The sequence below is a fragment of the Lepidochelys kempii genome, chromosome 5 (genome assembly GCF_965140265.1).
Source record: "Lepidochelys kempii isolate rLepKem1 chromosome 5, rLepKem1.hap2, whole genome shotgun sequence".
NCBI lineage: Eukaryota > Metazoa > Chordata > Testudines > Cheloniidae > Lepidochelys > Lepidochelys kempii.
The window spans coordinates 22,960,525-22,982,880 of NC_133260.1; the positions used below are offsets into that span (position 1 = coordinate 22,960,525).

The 22,356-nt window shown below is 42.1% G+C and overlaps 1 protein-coding gene across 12 annotated transcripts in view; it reads right to left on the reverse strand.

The window, feature by feature from the left end:
• The window catches only part of PDZD2 (PDZ domain containing 2), a 334,633-nt gene that overhangs the window by 35,687 nt on the left and 276,590 nt on the right, over positions 1-22,356 (reverse strand). For 10 of the 12 annotated variants that reach the window (XM_073343663.1, XM_073343664.1, XM_073343667.1 and 7 more), the window contains 12 exons: positions 20,298-20,409; positions 17,363-17,511; positions 16,605-16,724; positions 15,053-15,167; positions 12,722-12,795; positions 12,321-12,546; positions 10,904-11,021; positions 8,311-8,443; positions 6,360-6,413; positions 4,571-4,652; positions 3,233-3,336; positions 133-304 (listed from right to left, as the gene is read on the reverse strand). In XM_073343663.1, coding sequence (XP_073199764.1) covers positions 133-304; positions 3,233-3,336; positions 4,571-4,652; positions 6,360-6,413; positions 8,311-8,443; positions 10,904-11,021; positions 12,321-12,546; positions 12,722-12,795; positions 15,053-15,167; positions 16,605-16,724; positions 17,363-17,511; positions 20,298-20,409 — 1,459 coding nt within the window. The remainder of the gene's footprint in view (positions 1-132; positions 305-3,232; positions 3,337-4,570; positions 4,653-6,359; positions 6,414-8,310; positions 8,444-10,903; positions 11,022-12,320; positions 12,547-12,721; positions 12,796-15,052; positions 15,168-16,604; positions 16,725-17,362; positions 17,512-20,297; positions 20,410-22,356) is intronic. The other 2 variants (XM_073343665.1, XM_073343666.1) reach the window with 2 other exon arrangements.

Genomic DNA, 22,356 nt, shown 5'->3' on the forward strand with positions numbered 1-22,356 from the left:
CATCATATTACAACCTGTTGGCTCGCACTGGACTAGCTGACATTTCTACCCAAAATGTGGCATTCCTGACCCAACACATGCAATGACTACCCCACATATATCTTGCCATTTCTTTCAATATCTGTGGCTTACTTAGATTGCTGGGAGGAAGAGAGTTGTCATCCAAAGAGCTGTTTCCACTTTTTTGACGGAGCTGCTCTTCATCACTGGAGACCGTTACTTGTGTGTCAGAAAATGACACCTGACTTGGCCCATCTTGTGAGAAGTACTGGGAAAGCTCTGTTTCAGAACTGACAGATCCCTGCTGAAAGGAAAATAAGTAAATAAAACTGGTGACTGGTGGTCATTTATGTTAATAGCACCCACTGTGTATACTATCTAAACATCACTAACTTCAGCCTCATAACACATTGGTAACTACAGTAAAGGTTAACATCCCAATTCTACAAACAGGGGCACTGAGCCACAGTGAGATTAAGGCTAACATTTTCAAACTTAGGGTTTGTCTACATTACCTGCAGGATTGATGGGCAGCGATTGATCCAGTGGGGGTCAATTTATTGCATCTAGTCTAGACACGATAAATCGACCACCGAGTGCTCTCCCATCAACTCCGGTACTCCACCAGTGCGAGAGACGCAGATGGAGTCGACGGGGGAGCACCCAGCTGTTGACTCACCGCAGTGAAGACACTGTCGTGAGTAGATCTAAGTACGTCGACTTCAACTACGTTATTCACGTAGCTGAAGATGCATAACTTAGATAGATTCCTGCCCCCCACACACACACACAGTGTAGACCAGGCCTTAGGTGGCTGAAGTTAATGAATGAGGGAGGCAACCTAGTGACAGAGGATGTGGAAAAAGCTAATGTACTCAATGCTTTTTTTTGCCTCTGTCTTCACGAACAAGGTCAGCTCCCAGACTGCTGCGCTGGGCATCACAACATGGGGAATAGATGGCCAGCCCTCTGTGGAGAAAGAGGTGGTTAGGGACTATTTAGAAAAGCTGGACGTGCACAAGTCCATGGGGCCGGACGAGTTGCATCCGAGAGTGCTAAAGGAACTGGCGGCTGTGATTGCAGAGCCATTGGCCATTATCTTTGAAAACTCGTGGCAAACGGGGTAAGTCCCGGATGACTGGAAAAAGGCTAATGTAGTGCCAATCTTTAAAAAAGGGAAGGAGGAGGATCCTGGGAACTACAGGCCAGTGAGCCTCACTTCAGTCCCCAGAAAAATCATGGAGCAGGTCCTCAAAGAATCAATCCTGAAGCACTTACATGAGAGGAAAGTGATCAGGAACAGTCAGCATGGATTCACCAAGGGAAGGTCATGCCTGACTAATCTAATCGCCTTCTACGATGAGATTACTGGTTCTGTGGATGAAGGGAAAGCAGTGGATGTATTGTATCTTGACTTTAGCAAAGCTTTTGACACGGTCTCCCACAGTATTCTTGTCAGCAAGTTAAGGAAGTATGGGCTGGATGAATGCACTATAAGGTGGGTAGAAAGTTGGCTAGATTGTCGGGCTCAACGGGTAGTGATCAATGGCTCCATGTCTAGTTGGCAGCCGGTGTCAAGTGGAGTGCCCCAGGGGTCGGTCCTGGGGCCGGTTTTGTTCAATATCTTCATAAATGATCTGGAGGATGGTGTGGATTGCACTCTCAACAAATTTGCGGATGATACTAAACTGGGAGGAGTGGTAGATACATTGGAGGGCAGGGATAGGATACAGAGGGACCTAGACAAATTGGAGGATTGGGCCAAAAGAAATCTGATGAGGTTCAATAAGGATAAGTGCAGGGTCCTGCACTTAGGACGGAAGAACCCAATGCACAGCTACAGACTAGGGACCGAATGGCTAGGCAGCAGTTCTGCGGAAAAGGACCGAGGGGTGACAGTGAACGAGAAGCTGGATATGAGTCAGCAGTGTGCCCTTGTTGCCAAGAAGGCCAATGGCATTTTGGGATGTATAAGTAGGGGCACTGCCAGCAGATCGAGGGACGTGATCGTCCCCCTCTATTCGACATTGGTGAGGCCTCATCTGGAGTACTGTGTCCAGTTTTGGTCCCCACACTACAAGAAGGATATGGATAAATTGGAGAGAGTCCAGCGAAGGGCAACAAAAATGATTAGGGGTCTGGAACACATGACTTATGAGGAGAGGCTGAGGGAACTGGGATTGTTTAGTCTGCAGAAGAGAAGAATGAGGGGGGATTTGATAGCTGCTTTCAACTACCTGAGAGGTAGTTCCAGAGAGGATGGTTCTAGACTATTCTCAGTGGTGGAAGAGGAGAGGACAAGGAGTAATGGTCTCAAGTTGCAGTGGGGGAGGTTTAGGTTGGATATTAGGAAAAACTTTTTCACTAGGAGGGTGGTGAAACACTGGAATGCGTTGCCTAGGGAGGTGGTGGAATCTCCTTCCTTAGAAGTTTTTAAGGTCAGGCTTGACAAAGCCTTGGCTGGGATGATTTAATTGGGGATGGGTCCTGCTTTTGAGCAGGGGGTTGGACTAGATGACCTCCTGAGGTCCCTTCCAACCCTGATATTCTACGATTCTATGAAGTTAGGCACCTGAAACCATATTTCATCACCAAAAGTAACCTGATTTTCAGACACCCTCAATTTGTAGAGGTGGGTATGCAGCACAGCAATCAGGCGTTAAACCATTCACCTTTATGATTCCCTTTAAGTCCCTCCCTTATTGAAAGACTACAGGTACTTGTACTCCTTCTCTGGGACTGACTGTATTTCCTACTTGGCCTTTCCAGAAAAAAAAATTTCCACCACTATTACAACATAAATAACTGAGTAAATGGTTTCTGTATTAGCAGATTCCATGTTCCGAGGACCACGACCTACTCACCATCCCAGTGCCAATATGAATACACCATTGAGCAGAGCTCACTTTTTACAAGACTGAAATTAAACCACAGCACATGACAAGTGGGATTCTGATAAGTGACTACTGTGGTCCCATTCAGGGGACAGCCTTCCAGGCCAGCCCCACTACAGGTCGCTTCTAGAAGCTGCCTGCAGAGTAGACCTAAAGGAGAGTTTTCTATTGCTGACAGTGCCTGTGTCCCAAGAATATGGCTTAACTAATGGAACCCCTTAGCATGACACAGGTGTGACATGGAAGAAGCGTAGATCTTTTGTTCTGAGCAATCCGATTCTTTGGTAAAAGCTTATCCTAAAAAGTCATCTCTTTGTGTTGTATTTTAATTTGTTTACCCGACTTGCTGGCTCCAGGAATCGTTTCATTGTCCAGCTCAGGGGCGATGAGGCCTCTCCTTGTTTGGCTTTCACACTAGGGGATGGACTTTTCTGAAGAATCCCTGTTAAACATGATTCAATTAGAGACCAAAAATTAAAGCTACAGAATACGTACCCAAGCAAGCAGAGCACTGGTCTGTCTAGATATTTATACACTGCTCATCACCATATTATCTGAGTCCCTTTAAAAACAAGTTTTATTTTACTTAACAAGTCTCTGATATATCTCTCCATCCCCCAGATAAGCTGCTACTTAGTTACTTAGGGCTTGTCTACACTGGCACTGTACGGTGCTGCAACTTGCTCACTCAGGGGTGTAAAAAACCACCTCCCGGAGCGCAGCAACTTTCAGTGCCAACAAGCACCAGTGTAGACAGTGCCCCAGTGCTGGGAGCTGCGCCCCTCATGGAGGTGAGTTTTTTAGAGTGCTGGGAGCTACCGCCCCTTGTGGAGGTGGGTTTTTTAGAGCACTGGGAGAGTACTCTCTCCCAGCGCTGTGCCGTGACTACACAAGCCACATTAAAGCATGATACCGTCCCTCCTGCTTCCAGCCATACACTAGGAGAGGGAGGGTGGAGGTCACTGGGAAAGGTCTGCTCCAAAATGGCTGTATCTCTGTTCGTAGAAAACCATTTTGGTGTAAATAAGCTTGATTAAAAAAAAAACTAACATTTTTGTCTGAAAACCAGCTAGTTAGTAATTCTTCCAATTTGAAGCAGAAAGGGGAATGTTCTCTTCGTCTTCTATTAAGGAATAATGTAATTAGAGTTCCACGTTTTCCTACAAGTTCACTTTCATCTGTAGGATTTTAGAAATGGCTAATGCCATGTTCAAACACAGATGGGACATCCCAACTGAGGGGCCACGTTGAAAATTTGCTAGCAACCTGATGGCCATATCTAATTTGTTAAAAATGAACTAGGCTGTAGCTGCTCTTTTCTTGAACATGGAGGTGTGACTTGGGCAGCCTCCCAATCCCAGAATGCAATGCTCTGTCCTGATCATTAGATCAGGATGGAGTAGTAACCTCCTCACACTCTGACGTTACGGTGATTGGTGCCTCAGAGATATCTAAAACAGATACACAGTGCTAAGGATGCGGGCTGTGTGGCAGCTATGACTGAAATACATAACGTTTTTTAATTAACATAGTACTGTGGAAAGAGTGGAACGTTTCTCAATAGGAGTTTTAAATATTTATGACTGCAAAGATCCCAATAGCACTCCAGTAAATGTTGCCGTGTATGAAAAATAATGGACAGATTGACACAACATAGAAAAAGAACATGTTGCTACCTGTGACATGAGGGGGATAGGCATCCTTGCTCTCTCGATGAGTGGTGCACGCGATTGCTTCATCCATCTCCTGTTCAGAAACCTAATTTTAGTAGAAAAGAGATGATGTGAGTTTGCTGTAGAACATAAGCAGCTAAGATCAGAGTCTGAGCACTGATCATCACAAATATTCAGTCAAGATTTATTGTTGTTTTAGAGGTCTGCGCAAAGGAATGTGAAGAGCTCTCAAGTTCTGGTCTTAGCTCTGAATCAGACTTCCTCTGTGACCCTGAGCTGGTCTCTTTAGAAGGGGTATGAGGAAAACATGGCCAGCCTATTACAAAGTCAAAGATGTCAAAGTGTCACACTAAATGCACAAATGTTAAATAAAAAAGTTGCATCAGGCTTGCATAAATAAAGCGAACAACATTATCATGCCATGCATTTTATCCAAGTAGCTCGCTACCTTCATACTCTAGAGAAATGTATATGAAAATATTAATTTTTTAAAATATTCAGCAATTTGTCTAAAATATTCCATCAGTAAAAGACATGTTAAATTAAAAAGTATGAAAATGCCAGATTTCCTGAAATACTAGCTGACTTTTCTCTTAACACCCCCCCCCTTACCAAATAAATAAATAAATTGGTAATTGGTAACTGTAATATTTTCCGCATATAAAAATACACTGCAGTTACATGTTGCATTTGAAATATCTGGATTATTCTAACACACCCACCCTCAGAAATTTCTAGAAGACATTATATGTAGTCTTAGAACTGGAGCTGCTGGGGAGCAGGAATACATAACAACCCAGGTTTCTGGTTTGAGATATGCCCCAACGTGATTTCAATTCACTCAACTTTACATGAATTATAACTCGGCACAGAGACAGGTCAGAAAGCTGAACCGCTTTGAACTAAGAGGATCTGAATTATCCCTAAGCAAACTCAGCAGTTTAAACATAATTTAAATGCCACATCCACTAACAATAACAGAAGAAAGAAAACCTTTGTGGTATTTCTCTTGGAAATACATAAAAATACTGAAGCTTGTATATTCAGTAACAAAACTTTCTGTGGAGCTTTTGTGTGATGAAGTGGGGGATTAAACATAAAAAATGTATGAAACAACATGAACCTTAACAAAAATATCTTTGTTTTCAGACCGTGGGATGGCACTGCAGCTGAGAAATATTAACCAAGAGCCTCACCCACACTCCTGCCATTTTTTCTGTAAAAGGTCTCAAGTGGTATAAAGAGGCCTTAAAAGCCCCGGATCCAGCTGGGGAGGATTCCATGGGGCGGGAGCTGATGAAGACATCCAAAGGCAAGTCCAGCATGAGGAGTGTGAGGGGGACTATGTGAGGCCGCAGAACTGGGGAGATTCTGGGAAGCACTGTGACCACAGGCAGCCAGGGACAGGATGCTGTCACTTAAACAGTGGTCTAAATAATACTGCAGATCGTGGAACAACCAGGATTTAGGAGGTACAAAGATGGTGTGAAGATGCCATAGCCCCTTCCCCACACCAAGCTGAGAGTTCTGTGCTATTGTCTCATCATAGAGTTTACGGTATATGTGAGGTCCAGGAAGGTCCAACATTTTTCCAGAAGCTGGGAATGGACAATGGGACGGATCACTCAATGATTGCCTGTTCTGTTCATTCCCTCTGAAGCACCTGGCATTGCCCGCTGCTGGAAGACAGGATACTGGGCTGGATGGACCATTGGTCTGACCCAGCATGGCTGTCCTTATGTTATGTAGGATGCCTTTTTTGTGCAATGAGAAGAAAAAACAAAATACCAACTCCAGAAAGATCTCTTTTTTCAGTTCTGTCTACATCAGGAGTGTCAAACTTATTCTGTGAAGAGGGACAAATGCAATTATTAATTAGCATATGTGGTCTGGGGTATAAATTCACAGCTACATATATGCAATCTAGGCACTGCAGATCCCCAGTGATATTAATTGAAGGAGAGTGAAAAGATCTAGGGTAGAATATGGTCTTCATTGAGGCCTATATTTTTAAGTGTCACTAGTGAACCTGGGTGCCTGACCTGGGTTTGTCTTTCTTCGCACTATATTTCCCAATCCCCACCACCATGTAAGAATCATTCCAACCCCAGCTTCTGAAGTGATCAGCAACCAATGAGCAGTTGAAAGGGCAGCATTATGCTCTTGAGTCAACACTCAATTTAGATGAATGAGGATAGGGCAGGGAGGAGAGTTTGCACTCCCTGGATAATTGTTTCAAGGTGTTCACAGTCTCATGGTAAAAGGTGCCTTATAATACTGCAGTCAACGAACTACAACACTGTCCAACACAATACATAGACTTGTTCTGCTGGTCTTACATTTTGGGCCCAATTCTGGCTCCCTGTCCCTTGCTCTACCCCAGAAGGTCTCAAACATTTTTTTGTCAACAGACCCCTTTTCATGTTAATGTTAATCACGGACCCCGAACTGAGAAACTGATGGATAAAGGTATATGTGTACTTCATATAAACATGTACTGTTAGTAATGCTTTAAGGAAAAGAGCATCCGAGTACTTACAGATGTCAGTGAGATGGATGTGCCTGCTTCTTACTGCAGAGTCTATCTATCATTGGTGTGATTGTTGGCATTTTGAGGACCCCCCATGCAATCTCTAAGGACTCCCTGGGTTCCCAGGACCTCAGTTTGAGAACTGCTACTCTACCCAATAGATGAACTGCCTCTCCTTCAGTTATCAGAAGCCCTGGCAGTGATCACGGAATAGCCTTGTATGGAGGCCCACTAGTGCCTATCATCGGTACATCTGAATTGTCAGAAAATAAATACCACCTGTGGCCTCTACATTACAAGTTTTTCTCAAGCTACATATTGTTACCTCCAGGATAGGAATGCCAAATCATTCTGGTCAATACGGCAAATTAGAATTCAGAGCACTTGTGCCTTATAAACAGGTTTCCATTTGTATTTAGGAATTCAAAAGTCAAAGCTTTCCTGATCTCCCTAAAACAAATATTTTCCCAACTACATTCCTGTACAGCCTACAAGGTTTTATATGCCCATGAAATTCTTTGGATGGTAAAATAAAACAAGTTATTATTCCATACTGCTTGGATGAAGGAATCTCTTATCTTTCATCACCAATAAAAGAAGTAATTTGCTTGAAAATAATTATACACTTTATAAATGCAGACATTTTAAAATTCCCCTGGCACAGATTCTGCAGAAGCAAGACATCATGGATTCATTTCTTCTACAGGAAAACTTCAATGTTTGGACAGGTTAACATTTTTAAAAGGTGCTGTATTCATTATTTTGTTATAGTTTATTGACTCAATCTGCTGATATTTATCCCTGGCAGCTACTGTTCAAATTCAATTCCACCCAAAGTGACTGTAACAATGAAGGTGATATGTACAGTACTTATGTTGTCAGCTTCAAATTCATAGGTTTGTCACTTAGTCCAACTGTGAACAAATCAGTGAGCATGACAACTGGAATATCTCACAGAAAAATAAGTGCTCAGTGAAAGCCACAACTGGTGGATAGTGCCAATGCTGCAAGAAAGTTCCAACACAACTATGGATTCATAGATAAGAAGGAACCATCACAATCATCTGGACTGACCTCCTGTGTTACACAGTCCATGAAATTACCTGGAGAGAAAATACAATGTTCTCCATACGCCACATCTCAAACATTCACAGCCAGATTGCAAGAACAAAGGAAAGCAATGTGCAACTATACGAAACTGTCTTTTCCTCACCTTGGGATTGGGATGACGACTAATGATAAGGCTAACTGGACCCGGACCACATTCACTCAGAATGGCATAGGCTTCACTTAGTGCTGCATGGCGCAGACTCACTGAATCTGCCTCCAGGATCTGGTCACCCCGGCTAGAAAGATAAATACAGCCAGTTAGCACATCTGTCTCATATAAAACATTTGGACTGTTGATCAGTGGCCAAACTTTTCAAAGACACATATCTGGAAGAGATTTGATTTGGAAAAAACGGTCCAGCTCTTGCTCCCATTGACGTGCATGATGATACTGCTTTGACTTCACTGCAACCACTAGCAAGATCCAATGCTTCTTTTTTGCACTTACTGTCAGTGCAACACAGTATATTTCATCAGTGCATAAAATTGACTGCACCAGACTAGAGTGAAAGTGAACTTTTGGCTCCAGTTGTAGGTATTGTTGTTTTCTGAGCACAGAAGCCAAACATTATATGCAGACAGGTTATTCCTTACCACCATCCTGAATTACTTAAACACACAACACCTTTTTAACAGGCTCCAAACAAATGAGTTTATGAAACTGTTTCGAAATTTGAACTAAAGAGAAATTGGGTGAGAGGCACCCCATTTTCCCTTGAAATTGAGGTAACAGAACCCAGTTTGATCAAACAATGCCTCTTCTGTGACAGGACTGTAAATTGTTAATTTCAGTTCCTTCATTCTTGACAGCTCTTGGAGTATCGACATCTGGAACCATTCAAAAAAGGATAATCATCTAGAGATATTACTGCTGCATTTTCCATGATTATTAGAAACATCTTCTTTAACAGGGATTTTCATACAATCTACTGGCTTTAATTAACTTTCCTTTTAATTTGAATCAATTGTGATGATTAACTGAAATGTAGTTTTCACCAAAAGTCTAACCGCCAGAAGCAAATTCAAATGGCAGCTGATGTCACATAACATCATTTCAATAGTCCACAATCTATTTTGGTGTGTGCGTTGTGCAATTTTTTCACTGCTTTGACAGTCTGTATGTTTAGAAAGGCATAGCCTAGTAATCCAAAGACACAAGTCTTTATCTACAAAGAGGCAACCATAGAACAGTTAGAAATGGGCTAAATCTGGAACCATTTACACACACACACACACGTACGTTCGAGGGGGCTCAGATAAGTAGGATCTGAATCCAAACCCTCTCTTGTTTTGCAAAGCTAGAATCTGACTAATGAGGCTTTGTGAAACCAAAATCAAAACCACCTTCACAGCTTTACCATATGGAATCAAAAACTGCTGATGAGACAAGATGTCTCACAAAAAATCATCTCAAAAAGTGAGCTAGAAAACTGGGATGCATGAATGGATATAGTCAGCCACTTACCCTAATAAATGATGCAGCTGTTATACACAGACATCGCTAAAACTAGAGAAATTTTTGAAATTTTGGGTTTAAAGGTAAGCAAGCGAATATTAAAATATTGTCTCCTGGAAAAAATACATTGCTTTTCTGGTAATAATTTTGACCATTTTTGTCAGGGTTACAACCAATAAATTATTTCCTCTCTTATCCCAGGACTAAGTTACTAGTTCAAGGTCCTCATAATACGTGAAATCCACTACACCCATATAAAAAGAGTATTTAGGTTCTATGCAAATGGAGTGCAGAGAGACTGAGGTGGTGAAATTCCCCTCCTCTCCCTGACCTAGGGCGGCTGAGCAGTACTGCTGCACACCTCTATATTTAGGGTGAACAGATAGTAACTGTGAAAAAACGGGACAGGGAGTCGGGGGTAATAGGCGCCTATATAAGAAAAAGTCCCCCAAAATGGGACTGTCCCTTTAAAAACAGGACATATGGTCACCCTATCTATATTGAGCTCAGGATTAATGTCAATGTGAGTCTTGTGGCCTCAGCCTTGGCCCATCTCCGTTGTAGCCTTCTGCATTGACCTACATGGGGCTGGCACAGAGCCATTCTCCACAGTATATAAGTGTGCCTGGGCACTCCACCCAAGCTGAATCAGCTAGGCAGGGACATAGGAGCCGGAAGGACCTTGCTGTATTTTCACCCAACAGTTCTTAAGCCAAATAAGGAAACTCAGAGTGGAATATAAAATAATTTCCGGTCACTTAATCTGGTGCTGCAACCAGAGACGCAATCTGCTGCAGAAAATTCCCACAGCTCTTTTCAAGAAAGTTTTAGGTGACTAAACTTTAACAGAGCTACAGAAATCTCCTGCTGATTCATTTTGGCTCTGACACTTGACATTAAGTTTCATTTCCTGTTGGTTCCAGGTTGGACATATATCATTAGGCTGTGTTGCCCCTTGAAATCACTAAAACAGCCACCCCAGGAGTCTGCAACTGTCCATATCATATCAAAGAAGGCTTTGAAATGTTTTTAGGTATTTTTAAATACTCCTTTGTAATTTTTTAACGTACATATTCTTACTAATTTTGCTGTGATCATCTAAGTCACCCATCAAAAAACCCCAACTAAAATGGATTTTTTAAAGAACTGACCTCATTGCTGAAGATGAGTATTCAGGCCAATTTCAACATTATGTTGTAAACGTACACCAGCATGTTTTTGCTTTCAGTTCATAACTAACCTTAATCTACCATCCATTTTAGCCACCGATCCTGGGGCCAAACTGTGAATGTATATCCCTGGAGAGCTATTTTCCAGTGTGAGACAACAGGCACCAATGCCTAACCCAACCCCTGGCTCTGCAAAAAACAAACAAAGAAAGAGGAAAAACTGTTTAGTCCCTTTTGATTGTAATCACACAGGACACATGAGTGTTTATGTTCCAATCACACTGATAACCAGGAATAGTGCATTGTTTCAGAGCTGGTCTTTGGGGTGTCATTCAGGAAACCAAAACCACACTGCAATTAGAAGTGAAAATATTTATCCTTAATGGCTTTTAGGAGGTCTATGAGTGAGAGGATCAACTTCAACCTCACCCACGACCAACACTACTCACCTCCATGACCACCTTTCAGCCACACATTGCTTTACAGTATCTCTCTGTAAAATACCTCTATCATCAGGAACATAATGTGGCATCTGCTTTGTCTCAAGATGTAACACCATAGTGTACATAATAAAATATAATTGGTGTGTCTAGAGGAATTCTAGGAAATTTAAACAAGAAAGTTACTTAAACCATGTTTCTCACTTCCATTACCATTTGGTTAAATTCTGCTATCTGGTTTAAGTACCTGCCACCAAGGTCTGGCACAGAAAGGGCCTGAAGAAAGTTGGTTGAGGAAGGAGAATGTTTTCTGGGGTTCAGTTAATTTCCCCATTCATTTTCACTTTTTCTCCCTCTCCACTAATGGGCTCCAACCCTAACAGAAGCAGTAATTATCCGAAATCTCACAAGAAAGGATGCTTTTCAGGAACGTTTTGTCTAGACATTTCAGTTTTCATCTGAAGCTCTGAACCTTCTGAGATGCATCCATCACTGCTCCTTAGATGCTGCACTGAAAATTCCCATGTGCTATGGTTCGTAACCACTGAAAATATCATGCATTAACTAGATAGGTATACACTGGCAATTCTGACTGCACTGCGCAGCTTAAGTGATAGCTCTGTGGAGGTTTATGAGAGGAACATGAACATTTAGCGTCTACAGGAATAGTAACTACAGAGAAACCTCCAGACAGATTAGCCCCTCACCCCAGCGGCACCTGACCCATCCCACCACCTCCCCACCCCAGTAGCACAAGGACCTTCTCCTCGTAAGACCCTCAACCTTATTTTGTTGGTTGCAGATCAAAAAGGTGGAAACTTTACAAAGGACTCTTGGATATGATGGGTCACATGATGATTTTTCAGTCATTTTGCGGTTTGCAGACTGAACAAGCTGAGAATCTCTGGATGAAATTGGTGTGGGAATATGTGTTAGGATGAAAGTATTAGCCTGTGTACTAGGAATTCACTGGAAAACACATTCAGATGGATAACACCCGTTTTCCAAGTTAGTTTAACCAGTTGAGCAGTAATAAACTTTCTTTAACCTTTGTTGAGTGTCACATCCATGATGATCCTGTCCTTTGGTCCTGGGCCTTTGCGACACGAGGAGAAAGTGTCTCCGTCTTCAGAGCCAGGTGCAGGAGTTCCTCCGCTCACACTGGAGCTTGGGGAGCTTGATCTGCTCATTAAAGTGGGAGTTGGACATGGGGTGAGGCTCGGGCTGTGCAGTCTCGTGCGCACTGTGAGGGTCACTACACCTTTCTTGAGTTGCTAAAAAAGGAAGAAAACTTATTAGACTATACAGACACCTGACGCACAATAACGCATCATCCAGTGAATCATCTGTACAGTCAACTGTGGCAGCGGAAAATAAAACCATGGTGTTAAACTGTTAACCAATGAGAAATACAGTCTCTCTCTCTTACTGTGTCTATAATTCTGTTACCTTAAACGTCTGAATGGCCTCCTGATGGGTCAGCCCTTGTAAAGATTCTCCATTAACTTCTAGAATTTCATCCCCTGGCAATCAGATACAAAAATCAAGTCAGCATTTACACTTGGATAGAGTATAGTAGACAGATACACGACTGCTCCTGGACATTAGCAAAGCAATGGGCTACCACATTGTTTCTGATTTATTATGCTGAAAAAGCTTTTAATTGTTTTCTATTTATTTCCATTTGCCGTAAGGCCTTTGTAGTTAATATAGTGCTGAAGTAGTGGAGTACAGAATATTCTTCAACCGTGATTCTTCACCTTCAATTTTTATTATAACAGACCAATTGAAAATATTCTGGATTTTAATTGGAGTCAGAATGTTTGGAGTGGAAACTCCCAGTGTGGAGTCTAACAGGGGCCCACGGTCTCTTCACGTCGTTCCCATACTAGGACGTCCCAGGAGTTTGGGAATCAGAGTGGAGCATAATGTTATGGCACCCATATGGCCATACAGAGAAAGCTGGCCCTACGCCCACACACAGAACACTAATGGCATTCTACGTAGTACACAGAGTGTTCAGAGAGAAAAGCGAGCTAAACACACAGAGGTGGCTGAGAGTCCATGACACCTTCACCCCAAACAAGTCCCAGAGCTATGTCTGCTTGCTTAGTACTACAAGGCTTTGGGTCACAATACTTTCAACCTGCTGTGTTGAGCTACTTCTTTTGAGGGAGAAAAAGAGAGCAAGATCCAGATCTCTCTTCTCCAGTCTTACACACCCCTACATCTGTGCATAATTAGACAGCGCACTATCATCTCCACCTTTTCCTAATCCAATGCAGAACAGAATACCCAAGCTCTGATTAGTGGAGGATTTTAGGTTTATGGGATATCTGATAACTATTGGCTTCTCAGGGCCAGTGCACAAAGATTACATAGGAGTGCCTTCCTGCAGAAGAGACGGCACTTGCAGTGTTATGTAAACCGGCATTTTAAACCCATGGTCAGTTGGTACCTTTACCAACCAGTCTATATGTGAGCACACACAATGCCATGGCTAATCGATGTGAATCTATACAGCCAATCTGAAAGGCAGGAAAGGTGCTAATAAATCAGGCCATGTCCATACTTTACTAACTAGCGGCATGATCTTATTGTCTTTCTTGTCCTTCCTCTCCTCTTTCCAACCCTGTGTCTGGTTAGACCATTCTCGTCATGTCAGAGCTACACAGTAAGCTCAGCAGGGCAGGGACGGTGTTCTCATATGTTGTATGAAGGTGTCCTGTGCATTTTGGGTGCTCAAAAACACTAAACAACAAGATCCCAAAATCGACCCTCTGAAGTACATTTCTCTGTACACTTCCCCAGGCATGGAAAGGCTTCCTAGGGATTATTCCTTCTTTTATTTTGTTCTCTTAAAGCACAACAAAAACCCAGTAGGTTGAGTGGTCTGACCAACTTTCTTGTTGAACAGATTGATAAGATGAATTCACATGCTGATACCCTTCCATTGGTTTCCAGGTGCACAAGTAAGGTGAGCAGCTATGGTTTTTCAGCTGTGTTGAACTAATTTGGCTCTGTGGCCTTTTACACAGAATTGGATTCTCCCCACTACCTATATAATAAGATTCCAGGAATGTGACTCTGTGTGTGTCATTCTGAGGCCTAAAATGTCTGTTGAATCAGTGTGAAGTGGTGGAAGCAGCTACAAGCATGGCTGAGAGCTACTTTTGTTAGAATATCACCAAACTGAGTCACCACTAGCTTTTGCTGTCTGTTACTGTCCAGTGTTTAAGTTCTCAGCCATTTTGATTTTTACAAATTACACCATGAGGTGTACAGCTACAGTAAGGCACGCCTTTATGCCATGCCAAGAGTCCTAGACCACTGTGATAGCAGAGATAATTCAACCAATCGTCATCCTTACTCTACAGCTCATTTTCATGCAACAATTTAATTGGCTGTCTGAGGGAGATTTCACAGATGATGGATTACTTGTCCCAGCTGCCACACCCACGCACCCAACTGCCACCCACACAAATCCACCAGCACAACCACCCACACAACAGCATAACCAATAATCCCCAAAACACATTGCCCTTTACTGTAGCACACCCCCTTCGTTCGCCACCTGTGCAAATCCACACAACTCTCCCAGCACAACCCCCAGACATAAAATCAACACAACCACCCACAGAAGACCAAAAAACAGATTCGCAGTCTGCTACTCTCCAATTTTTAAGTTCTCAGCCATTTGGGGCTTAAATTTTTTTTTTTAAAACACACAAGTTTATGAATTACCCCTGTGCAACAGCATGGGTTTTTAGCTTCTAGTACCTTCTTTAAGTCTTCCATCAGCAGCAGCTGCTCCATTTGGGAAGATAGTCTTCACAAAAATCCCCATGCGTCCCCGAGCAGAATCCTGGCCTCCCACAATGCTGAATCCAAGACCCTAAAGAGACAGGAAGAAGTGATATATTGATGGCACCCAACTGTGTTATCACTTATCTCATAAAGGCTGTTTGATAGTCCAAGAGGAAGGAAACATGACAATCTAATTAGCTGATGGTGAATTATGCTGTGATTTTATTCTCCACTCTCCCCTCCTGATCTACTCTCACTCTAATAGTATCACTCAGCCTGAAAGTTGTCATAGTCATCCTCAAATACAGAAAAAGTTTATTTCATGTTATCATGGTGCCATGGTTTTATGTTCGTCATTTCTACTTCTCCAACTATAACAGCAGCCTCCTAAACTGATGGATTGTGGAATTCCCAACCAAGAGACCCATATCCAGGATTAACTGCAATTTATTCTGCTATCACAGATATTGTACTTCCTCAGGAAGGAGAGAAATGTAAAAAGATGACATAAGGTCAGTGTTGTAATGTTAGCAGAAAGTGAGTGTGTGTGTGAACATTTGTTTACTTAAGTAAATAGCGAATTCCATATTTAAAGACATGTACGTAAACATTCCCCCAGAGTCTATTCCCCTCTCTGTAAATGCACGTAACTCCTATTACTTTGTTGGCATCCTTTCATCTACAAGAGACAGTGGGAATTGCAGCCTATGCTGTAGATGGTTTGGTCCTATTACTATCAATGGGAATTACAGCCATTGAGATAAACAAACCCCTTCAGAATTATTACTTCATGAAAAATATGGCCATTAAAAATACTACTCTGCTTGTTACACTAGTATCATAAGTACGAGATGAAGTTATTTCAGGATGCTCCTGTAAAATATATTAGCACCTCGTGTACATGCAAACATGATATTGCACACACAGATCATGGGAGGCATTGTGGCCTAATGAAATGCCTGGGGAAATAATCAATCTGGATTCCAGTCTTGGTTCTGACTCTTGACTTTCTATAATTTTTAGGCATTCAGAGTAAGGGTGGTGATTGGCTGACTTACCTCTGCTATCACAATGTTCTAGGCAGATACAGTATAAAAACAGACAGATTTTCTTGTGCAAAGTGGGCTATTGCGAATGCAAACAAGTACTTAGCTGAATGAATACCTGTTTTGCATACTTGCATGCATATCTGTAACCATGCACTCATTCTTATTTAATATTTATATTTCCGTAGTGACCAGCGATCTCAATCAGGATCTGGGCCACAACATGCTAGATACTGCACACAGACATAGGAAGATATCGTTTCTGCCTCATTCATATTTTGCAGGCATGACTTAGGCATTCAGGTTTCAAAACTTGGCTCTTAAGTGTTTATTATTACTGATCATCACATAGAATGAAACAAGCAAATGACAGATTTACTTCAACAAACATTCAGAGCTTGATTTTCACAGGCGCTGAGGTTCAGTGGGAGTTGGGCCCAGAAGATCAGGCCTTTGTGATGCGATGCTAAAATCCTCACCTTGCCTTGTCCTTTCATCAGGACAATGTTGGAAATAATGGATGGCTGGGCCAGTCTCCATGGAGATTCCACCTGAGCTGCACTCAGTGAGCGGGTCGATTTCTTCACAATATGGTATTCCTAACGAACATCAGAAATTAAATTTAATTCATTCTGTTTGAATGAAAGAGGCACCAATGTGCTTCATGGGAAAAGTTCTGATATAGTCATGGACTAGACAAAAATTAAAATGGCTATTGTATATTAAAATATACATCTGGTGATAAACTCCTGGCCCTAATGCCATTGACTTCACTGTGGCCAGAATTTCATGTTATATCTATTTAACGTCTTTTATAATGTAACAGTTAACATATTTTTTTTAGTAAACTGAGATACTGTGTAGATTCACGATCTATAGAAGTCATGATCTTCTGAAGTAACAACTATCCCATCATCAACTGAAAGAAAGAAACACACTGTTTGTTTAAATAGTTACAGCTCTTTAACTACAGCATATTCATGCATTACACTGGCACAGTACTTCTGTTTCCCTCAGCAACTACAACAGCCTTCTACTTCCTCACAGCTAAAGGAGTCCTCCTTTAGCTCAAGTGGTAGGTGCTGAAGCCTGGGGTCAATTCCCCATGACACACCTATGCAGCCCCAGTTTGTTACAATCATTTCTAGCAGCTTGAGGAAAAACCTTAGACTGAGTAAGGACCTGGGAATTTGGCTGTAAATCATTATTAGGCAGAGTAAATAGTATAACCACTCACCTGCCTTGTTCCTGAGGATTCAAGCTGCTGGGGAAGAGAATGTTTTCTCCCTCCCCGGGAATATTTCACTGCTATTTCATAATTTGATTCACCATTCTCCACGGTCAGTTCATCATTTTCTCCCACAGATTCTAAACGGGATCCAGCCCCTGAGGGACAAACCAGGAATACCATTTATTAGACAAACAGCAGCACCTTTTAATTCTGACAAGCCATGTGATGGTTGGTTTTGTATATCATAAATAAAACCATACTACGGAGCAGCATCCAGTTGGGTAGCTCAATAATTTCCCATGGAAGAGTTAATTTTGCTTGTTATCAATTACTGATGTGCACTGCATACAATTCAAAAGATGTAGGAGCATTCCCATCTCCATCTCATGCTGACAAAAATGTCTTTAAAAATCTATGGCCAATGCAAAAATCTTAGGTTCTGTGATTAGCTATAGTAAACAAAATGAGATAAAAACAGAGTGAGCTGGAATTCTGCTGACTGCACTCACTGGTGTGCACAGCTCGCAAGCTTTCTTTATAGCTTACAAAGCTGACACTGTAGTTGCATTCATGTCTGGAAATGTCTCATCATCCTGAAAGTAATTTTTCAGGAATGGAAGAAGGAACATGGTGCCAAAAAACATGATTTGCCTTCCTTTCTGGCAACAGTCCCAGTTGTCTTAAAAAAAAAAAAAAAGTGAATGTAGAGTTAGTGTAAGGTATTGAATCGTTTGCCTTGAAGGACACCCTGTAATTAGCCAAAAGGTATCCCAGTTTTTCACACTCATCATCAACGTGCCTCCATCACGACCTGAAGAAACCACTCATTCTATCCACCTAAGGCCTTGTCCACACTTACGGCAGTGTGTAGGGTATGTGTAGCTGCACTCCGCAGTGAAAGGCAAGTTGCATCCACACTTGTTGTTACAGCATATAGCTACACATGGCAGTGGACAGCTCAAGCAGGGACAACAGGACTCTGCACTGCTAAAAACAACAGTGTGAACGCGGGAGACATTACTTGCAAGTGTAGACAGCTGTGTAGGGTATATAACCTACACGGCTGTCTACACTTGCAAGTAATGTCTCCCACGTTCACACTGTTGTTATATAACCCTAGAGTTCAGGTGTAAAGGGCACTCTGCTCTACTCTACCTGCCTGAGCCACGCGTCACCATCTACTCTGCTCGCTGGGCGTGCAACATCTGTACTCTACATGCTTCCCTAAGTGTAAACATACCTTTAGGCCAGGGGTTCTCAACCTTTGTCTTTTTGAGGGCCCCCCCAACATGCTATAGAAATTCCACGGCCCACCTGTGCCACAACAACTGTTTTTCTGTATATAAAAGCCAGGCCAGTGTTAGGGGGTATCAAGCAGATCAACTGCCCACGGCCCCACACCACAGGGGGGTCCTGTGAAGCTAAGTTGCTTGGACGTGGGCTTTAGCCCCACCACGGCGGGACTCCGGCTTTGGCTTTCTGCCCTAGGCCCCAGTGAGTGTAATGCAGGCCCTGCTTGGCGGACCCCCTGAAACCTGCTCACGCTTCCCCAGGGGGCCCCGAACTGCTGCTTTAGGCGATGTCTGCACTCCCCTACAGTCCGGACTATGGGGATCTGAATAACAATGCTCACCAAAGTGCTGTGCTGTAACTCCCCAGGTGGACTCTGCAGGCGTGAACTGAAAGGTTCCTAATTCACATTAACATAGTCCTCTTCAAACAGGAATACAACAAGCCCTTAGGCACTTATGTGACCCCATTAACAGTAGTATCCGTGCACTTCAATCTTTTATCCTTACAACACCCCTCTGAGCTCAGGCAGTGCTGTTATACCCATTTTACAGATGGGGAACTAAGGCACAGAGATTGACTTTCCCAGAAGTCTGTGGCAGAGCAGAAAATTGAACCTAGGTCTCCAGAGTCCCAGGCTACTGCGCCAACTACTGAATCTTCCTTCCTCTCCTGCCTACTCCAACCTATGCGACTCCCAAACAGGATGCCAGAGTCACTCTGCCACCCTACTGAGCCTTCGTAGTATTTTATGCTACCACCCTACCAATTTCAATAAGACAATTCACAGGGTAAGGTGCTCAACCTGAGAGGTGGTTCTACACACACACTGTTTTAAATACAAATAAGTATTCATTTCAATTGATGTGATCATGGGTTGTCTAAATTCTTGGGGGGACATGCAAGCCATTTGGATAAATGGAGAGCCTGTTGACTGGAGGAGTGAGTGATCCCAAACAGACATGGTGATGAGGATGTGTCATTACTGTGATTCAGGTATTTGGAGTTCATGTAAAAGGGAGTTGTACTACTTTCACACTATTTATTGTCAGTCTACTGGAAGGCATGACAATCTTTTTCTATTTTAGATTTAAGTAACAATAAACAAGCCAGTATTTTGCCCTAATGAATGGGAATAAAGTGATGGCGTTTTGAAAAGGCCCCCACCCTCAAGCGAAGAATAGCTCAGTGGTTTGAGCACTGGTCTGCTAAACCCAGGGTTGTGAGTTCAATCCTTGAGGGGGCCATTTAGGAATCTGGGGCAAAAATTGGGGATTGGTCCTGCTTTGAGCTGCGGGTTGGACTAGATGACCTCCTGAGGTCCATTCCAACCCTGATATTCGATGATCTATGATTCTAAATAAATCAAACCAAATACATAGGAAATTTAAGGAATGGTAAATAAAATTCAGTAATGCAGAATTTTGCTTCATTATTCTGCCAACAACAAGGTTCAACTCAACAAGCTCTGCTGAATGCAAACATTGTGCAGTTCAAATTCCCCATCCAAACCAAACTATCCTGAGGTCCAACAGAAATAAAACCTAGCTCTGCTTAATAGGTTTCACACCTAGCCCACTCTGTTTGATGTGCAAGAGCTCTGCAGTGGCATATGGTCTTTTATTCATATCTTTTACCAAGCCTGCTTTACCTTGGGATCGGCTTCTGTATTTCAATATACCACCTCCCAGGGTCGGACTTTGGCAATTCCCTTTGGTCACTTCCACATTAGCAGGATCTGGAGACTTATCGGTTTCTGTCATCTGAAAAATAAGAAAAAGGAATATATTGAAGAAACTAGCCAAGGTGATGGAATTGCTCTCATTTTTACCAGTGTTTTCTAGTTTGAAGAAAATTCCATGGTACATATTCCACTTACAATTTCTTTATTTTTCCCTGAAAGCTTGGAATTCTATTAAACTAGTTTTATGTGAGCCAGAAAATTCAGCAGAGTCTTTACAGATATTTCAATGGATCCCTTTTGACATTACTGAATAACTTCATCCATCCATCTATATATTTTTAAGAGCACCATCCTGCAGTCTTTACTCATGCAAAATTCTCAGAGAGAAGGAAGTTTAGTCAGGAATACAGGATTTGGTACTGATCATTTTATATAAAGTTGTAGGGCAGATCTCCACTGCTTATTCTCCATTTAGTCAGCTCACCAAACTTCCACTGACCGTCAATGACAGCTTTGTAGGGGAAACCACATAGAAACCATGTTATTTTATTAATATCAATATAGTGAATATTGATGAGTCTGCCATACAAAAAGCTAGCTTAATAGACTGTTGTTAAGATTACACAGCTAAGTACTCAAAAGTCTGGCAAGGTTATACGCACAATCTTAACTCTGATGCCTTGTGCAGATGCATTAGGATGCAAAGCGTTTGATTATTCACCACCTAACATCTTGTGATGTCATCTACACATGTGCAAAGTGGGTGAAAAAGGTTGGCATCTGCATACGTAGAGGTGGCAATACAAGGTGCAATCAAGCTTATAGTCTTCAATGGCATGATCAGATTTGAGAGCCCCACTCCTGCACATGCTGAGAGGCGCACAGCAAATTTGGAACACTCCTTACGAAATGTACAATTAGCCCTCCTCAATATCTGTGCACCCTACAAGATCCACGCCAATGCTTCCCCCAACCCCACAAGTTGTTATGCAGGTGCAGTATTAATATATTTTCCTAGATATGTCACTTCATAATTATCTTTGAAGTGTTCACATGCATTGATGAATCCTCTCTTAGTTGTGCACTTTATAAACGTAGGTAAAGTAGCTAAAATGCATGCTCAGTACAATTTTGGAAGGCTTCTGACATGGGGGGAAAAAATCAAAACTCAAATTTCCCCTGGAAAAGCAAAGGAACTTTTCCTCAGTATAGGCTATTTTCCGGACAAATTTCACCTTTCAGGACTCAGGCAATTTCATACTCAAAAATGGCTGAAAATGCTTCTGTTCAAAATTTCCCCCAAAGACCTCACTGTTTATGCAGAGCCAAAGCCTGTAAAAATTCTGCTCAACAGTTGAAAGTTTCAGAAAATAATAAGTGACTGATAACAGGCTTGAAATGGAAACTGTTACGCAAACCTAACTCTACCGGTCATAGCTCCTACTACTATAATGCTGTACATAATTTTTAAACTTACTTAACACTTACATTCCAGCTATTTCTTGGTGATATTGCAAGGTACCATAGCTGCAATCTCAGGGCTCTATTCTAATGCTAAATGGTTTGTAACTCACACTTCTGTATAATCTAAATGACTCATCTAAAGAGCAAGAGAACTCTATTCTCCTAACAAAATTACTGCATCCAATTTAGGTTGGCTTATATACCCAAGAGGGGATAACTCATTCCAGAAGAGATGCAAGGATCAAGCCAAAAAAAGTCACTGGGACAAGGCCAAAATATCACTTCAGCTCTTCCCAAAAGCTCTCTGCTCTGGGAAAATATGCCTAAAACACAGCACTGCTAGTTAGACCTGATCCAGGACTGCTATAATTTACACCATCCTAATCTATAGTCAATAATTCCTTCCCTGTTCATCTATAGTAAACAATCTTGAATCTCATGACAAAAGTCACTTACACTGACATACAGAGTCATATATCTAGTTATTTTAAAGCCCTAAAGAACAACACAGGGATGCCGGGATGCTGCTCACTCTTTCAGGGATGACAGGGCTGTTCATGAT